The sequence below is a fragment of the Microtus oregoni genome, unplaced genomic scaffold, assembly GCF_018167655.1.
Source record: "Microtus oregoni isolate MIOR12 unplaced genomic scaffold, Mior012 000019F_ref0000042, whole genome shotgun sequence".
Classification (NCBI taxonomy): domain Eukaryota; kingdom Metazoa; phylum Chordata; class Mammalia; order Rodentia; family Cricetidae; genus Microtus; species Microtus oregoni.
In genome coordinates this window covers 25,384,046-25,402,687 of record NW_024543078.1, presented here as the reverse complement: position 1 = coordinate 25,402,687, position 18,642 = coordinate 25,384,046, and the positions used below count along the sequence as shown (strand labels likewise).

General features: G+C 43.5%; 1 protein-coding gene across 3 annotated transcripts in view; it reads left to right on the top strand.

The window, feature by feature from the left end:
• The window catches only part of Egfr (epidermal growth factor receptor), a 176,963-nt gene that overhangs the window by 144,300 nt on the left and 14,021 nt on the right, over positions 1-18,642 (top strand). For 2 of the 3 annotated variants that reach the window (XM_041669982.1, XM_041669981.1), the window contains exons 16-20: positions 2,105-2,143; positions 5,462-5,603; positions 6,748-6,870; positions 8,611-8,709; positions 12,308-12,493. In XM_041669982.1, the coding sequence (XP_041525916.1) occupies positions 2,105-2,143; positions 5,462-5,603; positions 6,748-6,870; positions 8,611-8,709; positions 12,308-12,493 (589 nt within the window). Of the gene's footprint in view, positions 1-2,104; positions 2,144-2,596; positions 3,340-5,461; positions 5,604-6,747; positions 6,871-8,610; positions 8,710-12,307; positions 12,494-18,642 lie in introns of those variants that run through there. The other variant, XM_041669983.1, reaches the window with a different exon arrangement.

The following is an 18,642-nucleotide window of genomic DNA, read 5'->3' as shown; positions in this document are numbered from 1 at the left end:
TTCCAGTTATCTTGCCAAGGAGAGTCCTCTGCACTTTCAAAATAATATTTCTAAAAATGAGGTGTGGGTTTTGGAATTTACCATTTCTGCGGTAGTAAGTTAACATCGTCCAATTTTTCCTTTGTTTATATCACCACACTGATCACATTGTCCAGTTCAAAACCTCTGCAAAGCCTGTAAGAATAATGCTTTGCTCCTTTTCAACTTAGCCCATTTTTTGCATTAGCGGTTTTGGAGCAGGTTCTCTCGAAATTACTGTGCGAGCTGTACACAATAAATGAACGTCTCTCCTTTTCCCTGCTTTGGAAATAAGTATATGTGTATGTTTCTGTCTGTGACTGTGTACTATTGGCCTTAAGGGGACCTCAAAAGTCACCAAGCAGGAGGAATTAATTGCCAGTAGGCATTCTTACCTTGAATAAGAGTTTCCAAATACAGAAAGATAGATTTTTTTTCATAATGTAGATTAAAATTTTGTATGTATCAGTTGGTCTGATTTTTTTCTGTGTTTTCCTAATTCTATAAGTCTGATGAAGAACATGCACTTTTAAGTAGTCTTTTTATTGCTACCTGTGTTTTATCTCACAGTAACTAATTGCGCAGAGTTGTTTTATTGAAATGGATTTACTTTTTAAAATACATGAAGGGTTGATGGGGACAAGTGAAAATGAGGATATGTTTTCTCTAGTTACATATTTGTAATGTATATCTTATCAAACACACCGCCACTCTAATTTTCAGAGATAGGGTAATGGTGGCGCTTTTCCTGGTTTTATGGGGAAGGTAATATTTTATGGGACTCAGCAATACAGTTTATAAGCCAGTCATGTTAGAAGCTGGAGTGCACATAAGGAACCCACGCGACTCCAAAAGCCACGACTGTGACCACTTCGGCATTTGCAGGGACACTTGAGCTTGAGGCACATGCATCTTTAAGTTGAACCTTGTTTTTATATTAAACAAAAAGAAGATATTGTCTTGAAATTTTTATCCTGATAAATTCAACAACGTTCCCGAAGAATTTGCTCATTTTGGTTGTACGTCCCAATGTCTTTGTTACCATTGTAATTATAAATTTCTTGCAATGTAAGAAGGAATTGTGTGGGAGGCAGAATATGACAGAAGTAGATGATGCGACCTCTTTGTCCTCCCAGCAAGAGTCAAAAGACAGGAGAGTGCATCGTCAGCTTCCCGAGTGGTCCCTTAATCTCATGATGCCCCATGCTTCCCTCTGAAGCCTCTGTGCTGACACCTTTCCCACTGGTCATCCTGTTACATGGAAACTCGTTCATCTTTCCCTCTGAGCTCACCGATCTCCGTCTCCTGTTGACAATCGATGGCAATTGTCCAGGGTAGCTTTCAAGGGCGGTATGAAATTAAGCTGCTTGTCCAAACTGTCAATCCCCTCAGCAGGCATGGACTCCTGGTGTTGAACATTCAACAATAAACAGACCACCAGACGTCGTACTTGAAGGAGAGTCTAACTGACACTAGAGAACGCTTCCTCTCTTTCTTTGACTATCTTTTGTGAGTCTAGAAGGAAACAGCTGGGCCTCCTGGTGGATCCCACTGCTTAGAGATGCATTGCCAGCAAGTTTAGTTTATGCACGAAAGGCCAAAGGCATTGCACGCAGCTTCTTCGTCTGACAGCAAGGAGAAGTCAGAGAGTCAAACTCTCAAAAGCCAAGAAAAGCAGAAGGTAGAAATGAGAACCAATTCTTGTTCCGAGTAATAGAGACAGAGTATTTAGAGTATGTTCTCCAAATATGGTCTTTGTCATACTGCTCCCCTGTCTCTCCAGACATTTAGTGCAAGCTGTGTGGCAACAATATACTGTGTTGCATTTGGGTAATAACCTAGATGAAGGCGATAACAATCCTGCCACTCAAAGATGTTTTCTGCATAAATAAACACATGTATTAATTATTTTATATAATTGAAGTAATGTATAAAATATGTTAGTAACTATCCAACTTTGAGATCACTGTGATTATAGCTATAAAAGAGTAATTTGTCACAATTGCTTTATGACTTAATGTGGAAAACTATCAAATAAATTCCAGTAAATCAGAATGAAAAAGATGTGTGTCTTTTATTCCTGCAGATGTACTGGGCCAGGTCTCCAAGGATGCCCACTACCAAGGTATGTACTGTGACTTTGGATCTATGACCAGATGTCATTTCTGAGTTCCTTCAAGCCTTTCAGTTTCTTCCAAGTCCTCTGGGCCAACCACGGGTCTCCAGTTCTTCCCTCTCACCCTGTGTCCATGTTGTTGGTCAGTGGAGGGCATACATGATGAACTACGCTAGAGCCAGCCCCATAAGAAGTCAACAGTGTGGACCAGCCCCCTCTACGTATCTGTTTCTAGCTTTGCAGGCACAGCAACTCCACTTAAGTCTTGTCTCTTCTAAAGGCCTCCTCTTTTCTTCTAAGTAGCCCGGGAGGTCATGTCACAAACATGGCGTGAATAGCTTTCTTGTCAAACGACCAAGGTCCACCTCAGTGACGTTTTCTCTTCTTTCTTGAAACATATTTTCCAGAAAAGACAGTGAGTTTTCTTCAACATTTTTTCTAATCACTTTCCACTATTTACAGAGATGCTGCCCTGAGAGAAGTGAAATTGTGAATTTCTTCTCAGAGCCATCATGCAGAAGTATATCACCAGCCAACAGCATCTGGTGGAGAACTGAGATTGTCTACAGAATACCTGCTTGGTGCTCAGGCTTCTCTCTCAGTTCTGGACATATCTACAAATATCCCTTCCCTTACTGTCTCTTCCTTAACTGTGGTGGTTGGTACCTTCTGCCATCAATTGAAAGAGTAAAATAAAATAAAGCCTGTCTCAGTCATGAGACCCTTCCAAATGCCATTTCCTCTCAGAGCTTCCAAGATGAAGCCCCAACAGAGCTCCCCCTCTCTTCCAGGCAGCCTCCATGACACTCTGATATTGTTTTCCATACAATCCCTGCCTTGAAAGTCAATGACCATTCTTTGTCAGCATTTCTTTTTTAACTGTTTTCTCTTCCAAACTCTTGACCTCCCTTTGTTAGTGTGGCTTCTCATTTAATACATGCTCTGAAACAAATTCTCCTGGTATATCCCAATGTTCTTTTTTATTGGTGAAAACTCATTAGTTTTATTAGCCAGGGGTTTGGTCTATAGCTCCAGAGATGACTTGTATGCCCTGAGAAGGAAATGTACTCCATCTCAGGAAGTACAGTTGGTTCAATTAGGGAAGGTCTGCAAGAACTTTGGTACCTTATCTATATGTAAATAACAATGATAACAAATCTTTGCTATTCATTAACATGTCTACCTGAAAATAAGAATAAATTTATCAGGAACTCAAATGGAGGTTGATTCTTCAAGATAATAAACTTTCAGTCTGCCACCACCATAAAAGAAATAAAAAAATAATCCTTAAAGAACCCAAATTCAGAGTTAGTAATATGAATTCAGATAGTCATTAGTGAGATTGAAAAATGACTTCTGATTTTTCATCTTTCTGAAATTATACTTGATCTTGATGAGACAGAGAAGAGAATGTATTCTTGAGTTTGGGGGTATATTGGGGCAACACTTATAGCAACAATGATGCTTTTTATGTCTAAATCATATCAGTGTTTACTTCCATTGAGTTCATTCACATGATGAGAGCTCAATGGGACTGGAAGAACTCCCAACATGGCCGTGGGAAAATATCTATTTTTTTTTCAGTTGTACATATGTTCTCTTAGAAAGGACAAGATGTAAATTCATATAAAAAAGCATTATTTACTTATACAACACAACCGTACAGCTCAGGTCCAAGGAACATCATGAAAGACGGGGGAGCAAGATGGTAAGAATTAGAAGACCAGGTTATCTGCTGTGAGATGGTCTTCTATATATCTATGAAAGAAAGCTCTGCACTCGTGAATTCTCAAAGCTATAGTTGTCTAAACAAGATCTGCACAATGACAGTACTTGTTGGCATGCCAACATGCATGTGGAAACTCATAAAGCCCAACCCCTAGATAAAAGCTACAGGCAACTAGTGGCTGCTAAGAGAGGAGGAGCCGTTTTCTCCAGAGCCAAGCCCCTGATAGGTTATCCAGTTTCTGTGCTTATTCCTAAACACATACACATACGAGAATATGAACAACATAAAATGGATCAGCTGGGTTGATTTTATATGCGTGGGGAGTAGGGGTGATTGTGCATGTGTGAACAAATAAAGAAGAAGAGATAATAAATTTGAGAGGGAACAGAGGGGCATGGGAGTTGGATATAGGAGGAACAGTGATGATGGAAATACAGTACTCATATATAAAATTATCAAAAAGTTAAAATAAACTAAAAAGTGGTGTTGACATCTGGATTATTTTTTGAATTCTATATTATTTATTTTCTCCATCAATGATTATAAAAAATAGTTATCATAATGACAGACATTCAGATGAGACCTCAATTTTTGCTTAGTGTTTTTTTTTTTTTTTTTTGAGAAAGGGTCTCACTATGTGGGTAACCCTGGCTGTCCTGAAATTCACTATGTAGACCAGGCTAGCCTTGAACTCACAGACATCTGCCTGCCTCTTCCTCGAGTACTGGTTTTAAAGACATTCACCACCAATGCCAGGCCCTATGGAGACCAATTTTTTTTTTAATGAAAAAAAGGGAGGGCTGAGGAATCCCATCTGGACGGAACCTTCATCTGGCGATGGATGGAGATAGAGACAGAGACCCACACTGGAACACTGGACTGAGCTCCCAAAGTCCCAATGAGGAACAGAAGGAGGGAGAAGATGAGCAAGGAAGTCAGGACCAAGAGGGGTGCACCCACCGACGGAGACAGTGGGGCTGATCTATTGGGAGCTCACCAAGGCCAGCTGGACTGTGACTGAAAAAGCAGGGGATAAAACCGGACTCTCTGAATATGGCGGACAATGAGGGCTGCTGAGAAGCCAAGGACAATGGCACTGGGTTTTGATCCTACTACATGTTCTGGCTTTGTGGGAGCCTAGCCAGTTTGGATGTTCACCTTCCTAGACCAGGACGGAGGGGGGAGGACTTTGGACTTTCCACAGGGCAGGGAACCCTGACTGCTCTTCAGACTTGAGAGGGAGGGGGAGAGGAGTGGGGGGAAGGGGAGAGGAGTGGGGGGACGGGGGGACGGGGAGAGGAGTGGGGGGAGGGGGGGAGGATTGGGAGGCTGGGAGGAGGCAGAAATTTTTTTCTCAATAAAAAAAAGAAAAGAAAATAAATAAATAAATAAATAAATAAATAAGGGAGCTGACTTGGGGCAAAGAAGCAAAGAATGTTGGAAACCTTATCTTAAAACTTAGCCCCGAGTCTTTCCTTCCAGAATTCACACAGTATCCCAGTTTCTGAGATGATTTTAAATTTTATTTATGTATCAAAAGGTACAGGATATGTATGAAATGCCACTGTTACCTTCTCTTTCTCTCAATTTCATTCCAGGCCCAAGATCCCATCCATTGCCATTGGGATTGTGGGTGGTCTTCTCTTCATAGTTGTGGTGGCCCTTGGGATTGGCCTATTCATGAGACGACGCCACATTGTCCGAAAACGTACCCTACGCCGCCTACTTCAGGAGAGAGAGGTGAGGTCTGCTGCCTGTGAGTCAGTGACATTCTTACGACCCTCATCTGTTGCAGTGGAGAAAAGACCTTCTCCGAGGAGCTTACAGTGTGAAATTTTATAGATTAGGTGTGGCTTAGCTTGCTATTACTGTAATAGGCACTCATGATAGTCCATTTATAAAGAAGAGAGGTTAATTTACTTTTAAGAGTTTGGGGGTTAGCAGTGTTACTTTGGGCCTGGGGCAGGAGTCCATGATGAAGTACATTAACTCATCACGTGCCAGGCAGAGGAAACAAGTGCTCCACCGTCCCTTCTGGATCTCTACCCCAATCACCCAAAGGGCTCCCTGTGGGCCTCACCGCATAAAGGCCCCACTATTTCCTATTAGCATCATGGTCCATTTTAAACACATGAGTTTTTGCAAGACACTTGCCCATAGCAGATATATAATTGTCACTATGAATTATTGGTTAGGATGGAAGAACCAGGAAAAAATGTCCAATTATACACAATTTGTTTTATTTAGGTATCTCCATTCAACAAAACATGCATGTCTTGGTCATTGTCTTTGAAAATTCAAAGCCTAGGGGAGGCCTGCCTAAAGGGTAGCTCCTCTATGTGTATATAGGAAAGCAATAAATAAGAGAGACGTTGAAATCTTACAATGGTCCCATGATCGAGATGTTAGTTTGGGAGACAATTCCACTATCCACACAAGTGGATGTTTCTTTTTGAAACTCTGTGGAGTGGGTGTTAAGCCATTATTATCCTTCAGCTAATGCCTGTGTCCGGCACTGCATTAGAAACCATGGTCCTTCATCAACATGGAGATGACCCAAACCGTTATGGCATAACATTGTTCTTGTTCCTATATTTTAATTAAAACTGATTGACATAGACATAGATATGGAAAACACAGCCCTCAAATAGAGCTGCCTTGTTAAACACCTGCATCAGAAGACGGGGGTTTCTCCTGTAGATTACTACGTTCTGAAGAAAAGGTGTGCATGGCTCCTTTTGAACGTGTGTGTTGAGTGCTTTGTAGTAAGGCATGGCTGCATGCTGTCAGCAGCTGACTGCTCTTACCCTGAAGGCATCTACCATACATGTCACATATTGTGGAAGGCAGAGCTAACAGCTCGGGTCTGTTCCCTTCCTCGCAGCTCGTGGAACCGCTCACACCCAGCGGAGAAGCTCCCAACCAAGCCCTCTTGAGGATCTTAAAGGAAACAGAATTCAAGAAGATCAAAGTTCTGGGTTCCGGAGCATTTGGCACAGTGTATAAGGTAACATCCTGGAGACAGTTGTGCACCTAGCCCTGGGAACTAGTGTTTGCCCCACACTTCAGCCCTATGTGGGTAACGCAGACTCACCAGCATTTTGGTGACTTTTATCAACATCTGTCTGTATTGCTGAAGGTGTAGGAACTGCAGTGTTACCCAGGATATTGAAAAAAAAAATTGTTTGTTATCACTGTGAGATCAAAAGCATTTTCTATTCCTGAGCTTGAAGCATAGGTTGGGAGTCTAGCTGGAAGAGAGGCAGGTTTTTTTTTTCTTTGAACTGTCAGAATAAACCATATAATGAACATCTCAATCTGCTTTTCCTAGGTCCATTTTTCATAATGTCTCTTTCAGTTATAACTCAGAATGATCCATCCTGCCTTTACAACTAGCTGCATTAGTCGCTTCTCTATCTATGATCAAACACCACGGCCAAGGCAATGTATAGAAGCCTTTATGTTAGTTTTCAGTTCCAGAGGCTTAGAGCCCAGAATGGCAGAGGAACATGGCAGCAGGCTCTAGGCCTGGTGGCAGGAGCAGGAAGATGGCTGTTCTCATCTTCAAACGCAAGGACAAAGCAGTGGGAACAAACCGGAAACGGTGTGAGAATTTTAATTCATGTCACCCTTGAGGTGATGTGCTTGCTCCAGAAAGGGTGCCCCAACTACAGTTCTCCAAACAGTGGCATCAGCTGGGAAAAACGTATTCAAATATCCAAGACCATGAAGGACATTCCTCATTCAAACTAGCGCAAGCATAGATTTTTGTTTGGCTTAGTCCTTATTTTTTTTTTTAAGACAGGCTCTTACTATGTATCTAAGACTGATCTTAAATTCAATCATCTTGTAATGGTGTCAAGTGTTGAGATTACAGAAGTGGGCCATTAATCCCCTTGAAATTTTTATGTGAATGTTTGTTTTAAATAATTGGAATACAAATACATCATTTTCTCCCCTTTCATTTCTTCTTTTGCCCCTCTACGCACCCTTCCTCCACCTTCTCCCATGACGCCTACTCTCCAGTTGATAGTTCCCTTTTTATTATTATTGTTAAAATATACATGTATATTTATACATATATGTGTATGTATGCAAATATAGATATATGTATATATATGGACAAATATATAAATACAACCAGCTAGGTCCAATTTTTTTGTTTGTGTGCATATGGTTTCAGGGCTGACCTCTCAGTATTAAACAATCAATAAGGGGGGCTCATCTCCCCGAGAAGCTAAATCTCCTTCTCCAGGAGTTATTAGTTACCCATAGTTCTTTTGCTGGGGATGGAAACCCTTGAAATCTTCCCCCTTCCACTTTAGCAAGTCCGTTGATATGTCAATGTTCCTGTCTTATTTATTCAACCATTTCTAGGAAAGACTGTTTCATGTCAGACTTTCTCATAGTCTGGCTTTTAACAATCTTTCTGGGCCCTCCTCTGAAATATTCCCAGCTGATCTCTGCATGGTGTCCAGCTGTGGTTTTCTGTGATGGTCTCCATTTGCTGTCAAGAGAGGCGTCTCTGATATGAGTGGTATTTGTTTTCATCTAAAAAAAATTATTCAGATTCTTCAAGCCTGGTAGCTAAGAGTCTCTGTGATATAATGAGTCCAAGCACTGTCGACTTTGCAATGCAGAGCTCTTAAAGATTGGAGTCATTAATAAAAATTCACCCAGTTTACAAGGTAACATGTTCCCTGGCCTGATGATTTCAGGTTAATACCAGTTTTCTTCTTCATCTCAGGGTCTCTGGGTTCCAGAAGGTGAGAAGGTCAAAATCCCTGTGGCCATCAAGGAGTTAAGAGAAGCCACGTCTCCAAAAGCCAACAAGGAAATCCTTGATGTGAGTTCCTTTTAATGTCGAGCTGCCCACAAGTTTTGGGACCCCGGAAAGCACCTGTTCGGCTTCCTACCATCACAATGCTTGATTTTAAATAATTTTCACCACTGTATCATAAACACTACATTTTCAGCTCTTCTCCTCCTTCCTGATATAGAAAGTACAGTCCTCTCCAAACCTCTCCTTACCCCTACACCCCAAAGAATGAAAGCTCAGAATCTCCACATACGTCCCAGGGCCAGTCTTGATGCTAGTTTCTTAGCATGTGTTACCATAGTGACTGCAAAATGCACCCACAGCCCAGTGTTACCGATGAAGGAGAGGAGGCAGAAACTGCTCAAATTGTTATGGCTGAGGTCTGAAGTGCATCACAACTTCTGAAATGAGGATTCCCTTTCCTTTGCTGAACCTTTTCTTCTTTACAATGTTTTTTTTTTTTTTTTAAGATGCCAGAGATCAATGCCTCTGGACGCCTACTGGACTGTTGCCTCACCTCCTGAGCCCTCTCCCATGCAATTTAAACATCATCCCCCATGCTGCTGACAGTTACTTTCCAGAGCCTTTAGGGTGTTCAACGAGAGCAGCATTTTGCTTTGAATTCTACTGAACTCTCCCCCACTTCTCCTAGCCTTCTTAGCTAATGATGGGGCTGAACCCAACTGTAAAGAGGTTGACACAAAGAGGCCATCTAGGAACTGGGTAGAGCCTACTTCAGTACTGTCAGGGCTTTTAATAAGATATTGAAAACTGCTCTTCTCCTGAGACAGAAGGTTGAAGAGAAGAGAAGGAAGCTTAGGGAAACCCACACTGCCCGTTCCTATGAGAGATGATGGTGCATGCGTCCAGTGTCACAGGAAATCATGCATGCTGGAAATATACCTGTCAAGCAAATTCATTTTACATTCCAAAATTACAAATCGATGCCAAGTCTTATTCACTGAACCAGGAGGACCAGGAGACAGGGGCTTGTGAAGGCTTTTTGCTTACAGTCTATCACTTGTACTTGTTGAGAGGAAAATCGTTTGGTCAGTCTTGACTCCTTAGTTAGTATTTTAATTCATTTTGGATGCACTAATAAATTACACCCAATAATGTGGATTTGAGCAGTGTTTATAAGGTGATAATATAAGGAGAGTTTACGGTTTGGAAATATTCTCAATGATAGTTATGTTCCAGAAAGGAGGCAGGAGATCTGCTTTTGGAGGGCTTGGAGGTAAACAAAGGCATAAAAGTCAAGTGCACCCCTCATCTGAAGGCCCTGTCTGACTAATGCTCCTTGACCCCTTTCTCCTTCCATTGCTCATGCTCTGCCTGCCTTTGCCCTTGTGTCTTCATTCCTATCTCCTTTGGTTTTCTCCTTGTGTGTCAGCTCTTGTGGCTATGGCACCTAGTGGGTGGTGACCTTGAGGCTTTCTGGCTTGCTTGTCACGTGGCTGTGTCTGCCAGACACACAGAACAGCTTCTGTGCAGGGCTGTGTGCTGTTTCCTGGAAAGCCGTGGGGGCGAGGGCACTGAGAGACTGGTTGCTGCTGAAGGAAGCAAGGCCTGTGGTCCTGGGGTCAGTTTCAACAGGGCGCTAAGCAGAACATCAACCAGCATCGCCACAAGAACAGTCCATAGCGAACATGCTTTGTAAATGCTGGCATGCACTCGTAAATGGTCCCAGTGACCTCACACTCTGTGGTCTAGCTCCCCTGCCATGTGGTCTTTAGTGACTTAATTAACTGGGAAAGATTTTTAAACACCAAGGGTTCTTACCCTTTCGCTTTTCTTAAAAATGCTTGTGTGTGTGTGTGTGTGTGTGTGTGTGTGTGTGCCTGAGCACACACACGCACACTCATGAGCTCATACGTGTGCACATGATAAGCAAATGCCCTGAGATGTATGTCCCACGGCACATGTGCAAAAGCCAGAAGACAACTTATGGAGTTGGTTCTTCCCTTACATCTCTACACAGTCAGGGCTGCAGGAACCAAACTTGGGTCATCAGGCCTCCACAGCAAGCACCATTGCCCGCTGAACCATCTCACTGGCTCGCTACCCTTCATTCTGAAGTCCAGACTCAAGGAATCTAGCATCCCCTGGAAGCCTTTGCCCCATTCACAGCACAAATAATTCAGAGATGACTGAGACAACAAGGAAGGATCCAAATCTGCTATCAGCAATAGCAACAAATAGTGACTTTTCAGGGTCACCGAAGCCTCAGGGACAGACTGCCCCGCAGTGAGTCTGGGACAGAAGCCATCAGGGTCTCCCCTGTGGGTACTGCCTGCTTCCAGCTGGTTCAGAGATTGTTGTGGGATACCAGGCATATTTGCTGCGGGTCACAATGCACCATCCCGGCTTCCAACATAAACAGGGAAGAACAAAGCTCACTTTAACGTTCACACACGACTACACAACACTCCCATTGTGCGGGGTGTGGGCAGGAAGTGACAGCCCAGTTCTGTTTGTCTATCATATTTTAGGAGAACCAACTGGCAGGGCTCCAGGCTCTGTGTGGCCTGACGCCCACGCCCCCTGCTCTGTTCCTGTCCCAGTCATCATCGGCCAATGGCCGTTAAGCTTCTCAAACTGCTCCAATTTGCAGATGTTTTTTCTCCCCCTCGAAAATGAATACAAGATGTGCCCAAATCTCCGGCACATCTTGAGAAAATAGGCCCGCCTGGAGGATTTCTGTGCTGTTATGATTGTACAGCTTCCCAGACCCAGAGGAGAGATGTGATTCGTGCTTTTCTGGCAATCCCATGGCCTAATAATTTTTCCGTATACATTCCAGTTTCAATTTTGGCCGGGCACTGGAAAGGGAATGTAAAACAGATCTATATACGGCAGCGTATGTGTGCACGTGTGTGCGGGCATATGTGCATTTTCCAGTGTGAGAATGTAGTATGTAAGTATGTAGGCTTGTGTGAACGTGTATATGAGTGTCTCAGACGCATAACTCTCCATCTCAGAGGCTAGAACCTGCACGGAGAAAAGCACTTCTCCAAAGTTGATTTTTGCAAGGGTGTTGTGGGCAGGTTTCCTGACCCAAATGCCCTCCCACCATTCAGTCTGAATCAAGTCTGCTGTGTTGAGAGGAGAGATCTTCCTCAAGACTGCCTGCAGGCTCAGATCTCTCCTTCAAAAATAGGGTCTCTCGAGTGACTATGGCCACTAATAACGTGAACAAATCATTCTCCAGGACATGCTGAGATCCAAATTTGGACCCCAAAAAGCCCTAACAGCATCATCATTTGCCTTGAGATGTAGGGCAGAGGGTCATCTCAAGGAAGATACTAGCATTTCCTGAACTCTGAAATATCAGGGTGACTCAGATCCCCTTTCATCAAAGCCTTTGCTAATGGCAAATTCTTCCATTTGGGTTTTTTGCTGTCCAGCAGACCTCCAACACGCAACACTAAAGAGAGCCTACCTCCCACAGTATATGAGCATCTCAAGGACTCACATAAATGTCCCCGACACTGGGGTACAGAGTTCAGGCTTTGAAACTCAAAGCAAAGTCATCCCATTTTACCCTGAAAGGGAGCCATGTGCCTCTCCCACTGGCCACTGCCAGGGAACCAATTGTAATGCATCTGTTGGCCTTGCCTTGTAGGAAGCGTATGTGATGGCCAGTGTGGACAACCCTCATGTGTGCCGCCTCCTGGGCATCTGCCTGACCTCCACCATCCAGCTCGTCACACAGCTGATGCCCTATGGCTGCCTCCTGGACTATGTCCGAGAGCACAAGGACAACATCGGCTCTCAGTACCTACTCAACTGGTGTGTACAGATTGCAAAGGTAAGCACAAGGGAGCTCTGGCTAAAGGGCTGCACAAGGAGTTGGCGGCAGCTTTAGGATGCAGGATCAATGATTCTGTGTGGGACAAAGTACCTTGACCTGCTGCACCCTGTCCTCGTCTTCCAGGAGTGACAGAGGTCATTTGTAAGAGAGAGCACATGGAAAGTCAATCTGGACCTCTGGGTTCCCTGGGGAGATATGTTTGTGTCTTTACTTTAGATTAAGTTCAATTGCTTGGCTTCAGCACAGAACCAATGCTCACACACCTTGGCACTGGGTGTGCGTCATTGTTGGATGTTGTCTTTTTTTTTTTTGTCTTGAGTTCTTTTTGGAGGACACTGTGGTGGTTTGTGGCTCAGTATGGCGGTTTAACTAAGCTAGGACTTTCTAGTAAGGTCAGCAATACAGGGTGAGGTCAGAAGAAGGAGGAATAAAATGGAGATGGCCAAGCGGTGGTGGTGCACACCTTTAAACCCAGCACTTGGGAGGCAGAGGCAGGTGGAGCTCTGTGAGCTCTAGGTCAGCTTGGTCTATAGAGTGAGTTGAGTTCCAGGACAACCAGGACTGTTTAACAGAGAAATCCTGTCTCGAAAAACAAATCAAAGCAACAACAACAGAAAAAGATGGATATGGTTTGTACATGTGGACATGGCAAGGACTAACACAATGCCTGGTGTGTGTATCTGAGGAGGCCAGCAGAAGGAAGGGCTACTTCTGTGTCTCCCACCACAAGCATATTCCAAAACCAGAGACTGGCTGAGGGAGCATACATCCCCTCCACCCCCGTGGGCTGAGGATGAGCACAGAACAACAGACCAAATATTTAACTGTTCATAGGCTTCCAAAGGACCCAAACTTTCATCTCAAGTTTCTCCCATCTCAACCTCAACCCTGCATCATCTTTTGGCACCAAACTTGGAAAGTTTGGTTTATTTACTATCTGTAATGGCACTTTTTTTTTTAACATGGTTGAATTAAAGGCATCTGTGGTAAAGCCTGATCTTTAAGTATGTGTCACCCGTCCCATCCCCTTCAGACAGCTATGTAAGTTGTTGAAGGATGCACAAGGGACCACAGGAGCAGAGGCAAATGGGCTCCCAGATCTGGGCCATTTCTCAGTGCTGACAGGCCCCGCTCACTGTGGCAGTTGCTCCTGGCATGCAGTAAGGTGTGTACTGAACTCGCCTCACCCATCTCAATCCATCAGTGTTTGCACAGTGATCAGAACAACTCTTTCTGAGAGCTGTGGCATAGGATGAGGTCTACTCCTTGGTATGAAAATCTGGGCCAGGCTGGAAAACCATCAGCCCCCTCCCCAGTGATCGAGACTACAGCATGTCCTTTGAATGTCTGTGCCACCTGAGATGTCTCTGCAGCAACCTAGAAAGCTGGGACCACTCACTCCTCTCCAGCTGGGATGGTCATGGGTTTCAGCTGCCACCATCGTCTTGATGCTCTGCGCAGAATACAGGAGCTAAGTGACAACTGTTTGGCAGAAACCCTAGAACAGGGCCGTGAGTGCCAGAGTTGCTGTGTCTTCCTGTTGCTGCTAAATGCTTATTACTTGTGTGTAGTCGTCTCTTGGTACTACCATGGTAGAGTCCTACAGATCTGGTGTCTTATCACAGGAAGAGCTTATTCCCTCATGTTTCTGGAGGCCAGCAGTTTGATCTCAGGATGTCTGAGAGGCACTGGCTTTCGAGGCTCCTGGGAGGCTCAGTGCTCGCTTCTCTGAGCCTCTGGTGTACCCAGCACTCCTTAGCCATGTCAGCTTGGCTGCACTATTGGCTGCTGTCTTCATCTGGCTTTTCCCCTGTCTCTGTGTCCAGAGGTCCCTTTATTTTCACATGTAGATGCCAGGCACTGGACTTGAACATAGACAAGCACTACACTAAGACAGCCGATTTTAAACATCCTCATCACAAGAGATGAAGTTATGGCTGTGCTATTCAACTTGCCTCATTTTCTACGTGTCAGGAACACTCACAGAAACATTAAGTCATATTCCATAAATACATAGAAAAGAGGTGCCAATCTTTGGATTTAGGGCTCATCCTAAATCCAGGTTTATGCGCCTTACTGCAACATCTTTAAGTAATTAGATTTTCAAAATCCTATTTCCAAATAAGGTTCCATTCAGTGGTTTTAGAAAGATGTGAAATTTGGGGGGCACTATTCAGTCTACTTCAGTAGCTGACCTCTGGATAACCCAGAACAACTTTTACTAGATATATAGGATGGTTTCGGCAAACCCAAGTCCTCACTCCTGAACCCTGGAATTCTCTCTCACAGTTTCCTCCAAGATTCCCTAAGGTAGTATATGATGCTCTCCTTTTTCAATTGACCTCCTAGTTTACTCTGCTTCCTTTATTTTCACGTGCCAATCACCATGAAGATGTGGTTTATTCTTGAGTCTGTGACCTCTTTCCTCAACTGCATCCCCAGAATGGGGTAGGGCTACCATAATTCTACATTCCCTATGGCCAGCTTATCCCGCTTGACTACTGATGCCCAGTTCAGCAGAGGTTCCTGGAGACTTAGCATCTCAGGTTCCACAAGAGTGAGTCTTCTTAAGGATGGTGCCCAGCTGAGAGTAGAATGCCTGCTTGCCATGTGTAAGGCCCCGGATTCCATCCCTGACACACACACACACACACACACACACACACACACACACACCCTCCATGTTGGCAGATGGACCAATCAGACCGCAAGGATAATGTCATCCACTTACCTTGACAGAGAATCTCTGTGAGTTTTGCCCACTAGGCTTACGATTTCAGTACTATAAATTCAAATATTGATTCCAACATTCATGAGTTGGGTAAGCTGGGCAAGCTGCTCAGTCTTCTTCAGCTGCTGGGTGCTGGTGTGTTCCGCCATCTGTCGTTGTGCATGGTAGGACAGAGAACAGCCAGTCTGTCACCTGATTTGGGTTCCAGTATTCATCTCTTGCTTACTGAATGCTCCCTTCTTTCATCTTCTCTTTTCTCTCTGGCTAAACAGGGTCAGCAGTGGATAAAATCAGGGTAGCTCTAACTTGAAGTGTTTGGATCCAGATGTCTATCAATTTTACTTTATTTGAAAGTAGCCCACATTTTTCTGTTTCTGATTTTGAGTCTTTTCTCCTCCTCCCTTGTATCTTCACTTTCACTTTGGAAGGTTGAGTGACTTCCTAACCACCCTCTGAAAGCATGATGGTGTCCACCACAGACAGCAATTCTGCATAGGATGGTTACCATTCAAGCTTGAGTTGCCAATGTTTCTGAGGTTCCACTGTCTCTTAAGATAGTGTCTACGTATTACTAATCATAATATCCTCATGTTATTTAAATCCACTGTTGTAATGTTGTACTTTGCTTATATTATTTTGACTGGAATTCTTTCCATGTTTGGGTCAATTCATTCTTTGCCTGTGGTATGCCTGCTTGGGAATTCACAAGGAAACCTTACTGTGCAATACTGAACTAGCCAAGTGGTGGAGTGTGCACCCGTAAAGGGGAGGAGCATAAAACCTTACCTACCACTAAACAGCCCTCCCTCGCACTGCCCCCACACCTCCCTGCCACACTTTTATGCTGATGTTTTTATATTTGGAACTCTAAGCCCAAGCAGTGTTGTCTGCTGGGCTGGTGGCTCATCTTGTTGCCTGGTCTTTGGCTGCTCTTATATAGGTAGCCATAGCTGCAATGGTTTCCTTTGGCCTTCACAGACTCCTTTGCCATAAAAAGCAAAGCCTAGGCAGTTTGGATGCTCACCTTACCAGACCTGGAAGGAGGTGGGTGGTCCTTGGACTTCCCACAGGGCAGGGAACCCTGACTGCTCTTCAGGCTGATGAGGGAGGGGGACTTGATTGGGGGAGGGGGAGGGAAATGGGAGGCGGTGGCGGGGAGGAGACAGAAATCTTTAATAAATAAATAAATAAAATTTTAAAAAAAGAAAAGAAATTAGATGGTGCCTAGCTAAATGCCATTTCAATCCCTGATGTGCAAAGCAGGTAAAGAGACATTAACCAATAGGAACTATCAAAATATAAGGCAGAGTATGGCAACAACATCTATGTTTTTCTTTACATTTAATCATGTCGAATGTCATCATGAATTTTTATGTGCAGTTATGTGCACACATGAGAGAGTTAATGAAACATGAATATATTTTAAAAAGTTTATATGTTCATAATCATCTGCAAAGAAGAATGATTAAACTTTATGTTTATTTACTACAAAAAAAAAGAAAATACACAGTGAAGACCACCTTATACTGAAGTAAGAATTATGTCCTATACACTTTTAAAGTAAAGTTTTGTGTGGAGTCACCATTTATAGAAAAGTAATTTCATAGTGGAATTATATATGAAAATTGTTTAAGACTTTGTGGAGCACAGACTGTGATTCTTGATTTACCACTTGGAGAATGGGATCATAATAGATTATGGTCTCTTGGTGGCAACCTATCTCAGTACTAAACAGTTTTCCTTCACAGGAGCAAAGGAAACCTTCCCAGAGGCATTTAGTGGCTGAGCACAAACTTACGTCCTAGCATTTCAAAGTAGGATCTATTGACTCACAAATACCTTCGCTGACCCACAAAAGCTTTGACCAGCTTCTAAAGTTTTCTAGATACAAGTTAATTGTCTCAGCTAACCTATCAGGAAGCTCAAAAATGAAGGCTGGGAAGAAGGAAAAGAAAGATGGAGAGAGAGGGGAGGCAGTTAGGGAAGAAACCAGTATAGGACTGAAAGACTGTAAGTGAATTCTTCTCTCCTTACCATTTATGGCAAAAATAAAATGAATTTTCTTCTCTACATATAACCTGTTGAGCCTCAGGAGACTAAGTCAGGAAGGGTTATGGAGTCTCCCAAGCTCCTCGCTCCAGCATTTACCACAAGCTTCCACTTAGTGGGATGAGTTGCTTAAGTGTGGACATTCCTATTGGAATAAGACAACTGGTAAACCCAAAACTATATTGCTTCAAAACTAAGGTCACGAAATACAAATTCAGCTTGGCAAACACCACTACTGTCCGCACCCTTCACACCTACATTATTGCAGAGCCCTGCAATAAGCAAAGTTGCACAAGCTAGTCATTTTCCCAGACTTTGGACAGCAGAGGTTTTCTTGTCGCTAGGACTGACATCTCACAGAATTGAGCTTTTGGGCAAACATTTGTCTGACGATGACGCCTGTACATGATCCTAGGACCAGGGTTTTGTGGAATATCCAAGACCACTGTTTGAGGCAGGGATTCTCAGGAAGACTGGTTTATGGGAGACCACAACTCCTTGAGCACCAAAGTACGTTTAAGTCAATCTTAGTTTTAAGTTTCCACAATAAAAATTAAGTATCGTTTATCCCTAGAGTTGTAAATTAATATTTTTGGAGTGTAGTTTATCATGGGTAATGAATGGAAGACTAGGTAACCAAAACTCCTTTAAGGAAAGCTGCAGCCATGGGGCTCCATCATAGTAGAGGAGAAGGGACAGGAGAAGATGAGCAGAATGGATTAGAACTAAAACAGGAGCTGGTATCTGTGTAGATGCATGCAGATGTGTAGCTGATACCTCTGTAGATGATGCAAGGCCCTGGCCTGCTCCAAATACCATCAAATATGATGCTTCCTACTCCGGTGCCAGTTGGACTCTGGACCACTCAGATCTGCTCCCTCAATCATGGCTTCTGCAGACTGCAGGAGAGGGCTGTGCGTTAGTGTTTGGGTGGACCTCCAATCTCAGCGACTGAGAACACAAAGCGAAGAGGGATTCAACGTACCCACTGCTCCTGTCCACAGAAAGAACGGCTTAAAAGATCCATTTGCCTTGAAAACACACACACACACACACACACACACACACAACTCATAAATGATTGCACAATACAACAGTACCCATGCTAAAAGGACCAGATATTTGTTTTATTTCAATTATGTCAATTTTTTTTCTTTTAGCCTTCAACTTAAAAATTATAATTAAATGTAAGTCATCAACATAAACGGAGCCCTTTAGAGTATAAGCATCAAAAGCATGCTCGTTAAACCCCAGCGAGTCTCAGAATGAGCATTTAACAGCATGCACACCTGCTCACAAGCCTACATTCTTTTCCTGCGCTTGATGCTAAAGCACAGAAGCACTCCCCGCCGTCTCCTAGCTCCCC